General features: G+C 43.4%; 1 protein-coding gene across 1 annotated transcript; it reads left to right on the top strand.

Annotated features, from left to right (window-relative positions):
• Positions 1–419: 419 nt before the first annotated feature.
• LOC147847286 (putative glycerol-3-phosphate transporter 1) lies at positions 420–2,977 on the top strand. The gene is made up of 3 exons (XM_087339356.1): positions 420–1,539; positions 1,636–2,246; positions 2,420–2,977. The coding sequence occupies exons 1-2, from the start codon at positions 459–461 to the stop codon at positions 2,184–2,186; spliced, it is 1,632 nt and encodes a 543-aa protein (XP_087195482.1). The 5' UTR covers positions 420–458; the 3' UTR covers positions 2,187–2,246; positions 2,420–2,977.
• The last annotated feature ends 573 nt before the right edge of the window (positions 2,978–3,550 follow it).

Below are 3,550 nucleotides of genomic sequence, written 5' to 3' on the forward strand. Positions count from 1 at the left end.
CCAAAAAGTTCATAAAGAAAGAAGGCAAAAGCAAAAAGAAAAAAATGCGAGAAGAGCAAATACAAAAAAGCGAAAAAGCCGAAAGCCGAAAGCCGAAAGCAAATGTTTTTGGGCGAAGAAGATGAGGAAAGGAAAAACATGTCCTTCTTCTTGTGGTTTTTAGGATTGGGAAGTCTTTTTTTTTGGGAAACTTCCTCCAAGAAACACAACAATACCTACTACTACTACTACAATCGGAGAAGAAAGAAGAAGAAGAAGAAAGAAGAAGAAGAAAGGAAGTTCCATTCTTCTTCTCCTTCACGCAGCGGTATTTTTTAGCATCTCAATTCTCTCCTCTGTTCTGTTCTGTTCTGTTCTGTTCGGTGTTGTTGAGAGAGAGGGAGAGGGAGAGAGATAGCCATAGCCATAGCCATAGCCATAGCCATAGCCACAGCCATAGGCATCGGCATAATAACAGAATGGGCTGTATATCCTTCAGCCGATCAGCGATCCCACCCGGAATCTCATTCCTAAGGCGGATCACCAGGAAAGAGGCGAGCTTCCATGAGTACCGGACGTCAGTGCTCCTCCTCACCTTCATGGCCTATACCCTCTACCACGCGTCTCGGAAACCCACAAGCATCGTGAAGGACACCCTTCAATCTGATGCTGTTGGGCTTGGGCTCAGCCGTGGTGGTCCTCCTCGTCCTCTGCACCATCATGTCTCCTCGCAGTCGCAGTCGATCATGGACACAGGCACAGGGGTAGGCACAGGCACAGGCACAGGCACAGGCACAGGTTGGGCGCCCTTCAACACGGCCTCCGGCACTGCCCTCCTAGGTGAGGTAGATGTTGCCTTCCTGGCTTCTTATGCCATCGGTATGTACTTTGCCGGTCATCTTGGTGACCGCCTCTGCAACCGATGGTTCCTCACTGTCGGCATGATTGGCAGTGGTATCTGCGTCTCCCTCTTCGGCATGGCCTACTGGTGGGACATTCACTGGATTGGCTACTTCTTCATTGTCCAGATCATTGCCGGCTTCTTCCAAGCCACTGGTTGGCCCTCAGTTGTCACAGTGGTGGCACGGTGGTTTGGGAAGCGGAAGCGAGGCCTCATCATGGGGATATGGAATGCGCATACATCTGTAGGCAACATCTTGGGCTCCTTGATTTGTTCGGCCATGCTCTCCTACGGATGGGGATGGGCCTTCCTCATCCCTGGCATAACCATGGCTTTTGGTGGCTTGGTCATCTTCTTCTTCTTGGTGGTGGATCCTGTTATTGTTGGCTTCCCACCTGCACATGAAGCTACTGCCGAAGGATCCAGCAAAGCCAGGGATCACGAGGCTGCAGTCAATCCTGACACAACATGCTATTCAAAATCGGATGACCCGTTGCTTAGTGGCTCCGAAGCTAGCGATTCAGATGGACATAGTGCTGTGAGCTTCCTGAAGGCCTGGGCAATACCAGGTGTGGCACCGTTTGCCTTATGCTTGTTCTTCACCAAGCTTGTTGCATACACATTCCTCTATTGGCTCCCCTACTACATCAGCCATACTGGTACAAAAGGGCTTACTTTGGATTTATTTATGTGGTCGATTTCAACATCTTAGTATTCACTTTGTGTCTAATTAAATTACGGCACGTGTTTTGCAGAGATTGGAGGTAAATATCTCTCTGATTCCACCTCTGGGAACTTGTCCACAGTGTTCGATATTGGTGGTGTGTTTGGAGGCATACTAGCTGGATACATATCAGATAGAATGAGAGCGAGAGCCATAACGGCAGCGAGCTTCATGTATTTCTCCATACCGGCACTATTTGTGTACCATGTGTGCAGCTCGGTTTCGCTATGGCTTAACGTGGTGCTAATGTTTGTGGCTGGGATGTTTGTGAATGGGCCATATGCTCTCATCACAACAGCTGTCTCGGCTGATCTCGGAACACATAAATCTCTCAAAGGTAACTCAAAAGCATTAGCCACTGTAACTGCCATCATAGATGGGACAGGGTCAGTTGGGGCAGCCGTGGGGCCCTTACTCACTGGCTATATTTCGTCCACTGGTTGGGATTCAGTTTTCATCATGCTCATGATGTCAGCTCTCTTTGCGGGGCTCCTACTGACGAAGCTTGTGATTGGCGAAGTGAGAGAACTCATGACACGAGCCAAAGATTCATCTTCCGGATCCTTCACCTCATCGTCGTGATGTGGAATTAGCAAGAGAGTCTAGGATTAAACAAGGAGCAAATAACCCCATGTTAGTCAGGTACTTAATCAAACTCTTTAAATATCACGGTATCTCATTTGTGAGGCGTTTTGTGGAAAACCACCTCTACTTATATGTATATATACATATATTGTTGTTACATTTACAAAGTGTATAGATTTTGCGTTGTGATAGGGCTGTTCTTATTTCATCTAATGTTTGAACGCTTGCAGGCTCTTTCGTTTCTGGATGCTCAATAATGACAATGGTATTATAGTCATGAAGATCAAGGGCACACTATATGAGGGCTATATATGGTGCTGTAATAATGTGGAATAGATTTGTTGGTGATGAAACTAGGGTTTCGATGGTGGTATCTGAAGATATGAGTGCGATGATAAGACATTCGCATAATCGGGAAAGAATCAAATCGGAATAGGTTTTTGTGTGTTATCTTGTTATGAGAATGATATGTTTGATACACACCAAGTGTGTACATCACGAAGTATATGTTCAGTTAGTCTTGAGATTTAGGTGTCTATATGTATCGAATCCTACAAATGAGCATTCATTTTTTTCATGCACTTCATAATATGTATGGAGGCGAAATAATAACCAGAATATGGAATGATATGTGAACAATTCTGTAATGCTGAAAATTCAAGCCATGGGTTCAGTTGATTAGATAGAATGATAAATGAGAGGAAAATGTGTTGTGTGATGAAAATAAACATCTCTCTCATCATTCAGAATCGTAAAGATTGAAAAACCATAATTTCTTATTGCTCTCATTGTCTTCTTGATAGTAGTACAATGTAGGGTTAATGAGAGTTGTGTGTTCTAAAAAGTTTATGGCTAGTTGCTAATTTTATTCAATGTGTTTTCGCTATTGTCCTCATTCCTGATATAGTCTAGCCATTACATCAGATGCCATCATGGTTTGTGTGGCTATGGGAATTAGGGTGAGTTAGGAAGTCCATTGATATCTATATAGTAGATGCAATCAATCTACCAAATATGGTATCACCATCTAGGATTGGAATGATGCTACTCCAGATCTAAGCTATACATGAAGATAAGTGTGAGTTTTGCTAAAGTAGGATTTTACAGCCAACAGAATATTATCAGATAATGTCGGCCTTTCCATGATTATGTTGTTCATCACATATGAGTCATTTGCCAAGTTATATATTTATTATTCGATAATGCAATGCAACATATTCTCATTCTTATTTGTACTTTCAAGGTGCCAAATTAAGTATATAGAAATTGGACCATGCTCATTGTTCACTTGAAAGATGGACAGCCAATGACAGCCAATGGAATTTTAGTTTTAAATTAATTATTAGGGACCCTTTTCCAAA

The sequence above is a fragment of the Azolla caroliniana genome, unplaced genomic scaffold, assembly GCF_043228905.1.
Source record: "Azolla caroliniana isolate FFs.n. ecotype wild unplaced genomic scaffold, voAzoCaro1.0.p SCAF_1246, whole genome shotgun sequence".
In the NCBI taxonomy this organism is placed as follows: Eukaryota; Viridiplantae; Streptophyta; class Polypodiopsida; order Salviniales; family Salviniaceae; genus Azolla; species Azolla caroliniana.

What these genes read in the sequence shown, in the direction of transcription:
- LOC147847286 (XM_087339356.1), top strand. Translation starts at nt 459, where the DNA reads ATGGGCTGTATATCCTTCAGCCGATCAGCGATCCCACCCGGAATCTCA. An exon ending in CTACTACATCAGCCATACTG is followed by an intron (nt 1,540 to 1,635) that starts GTACAAAAGGGC and finishes CGTGTTTTGCAG; the next exon opens with AGATTGGAGGTAAATATCTC.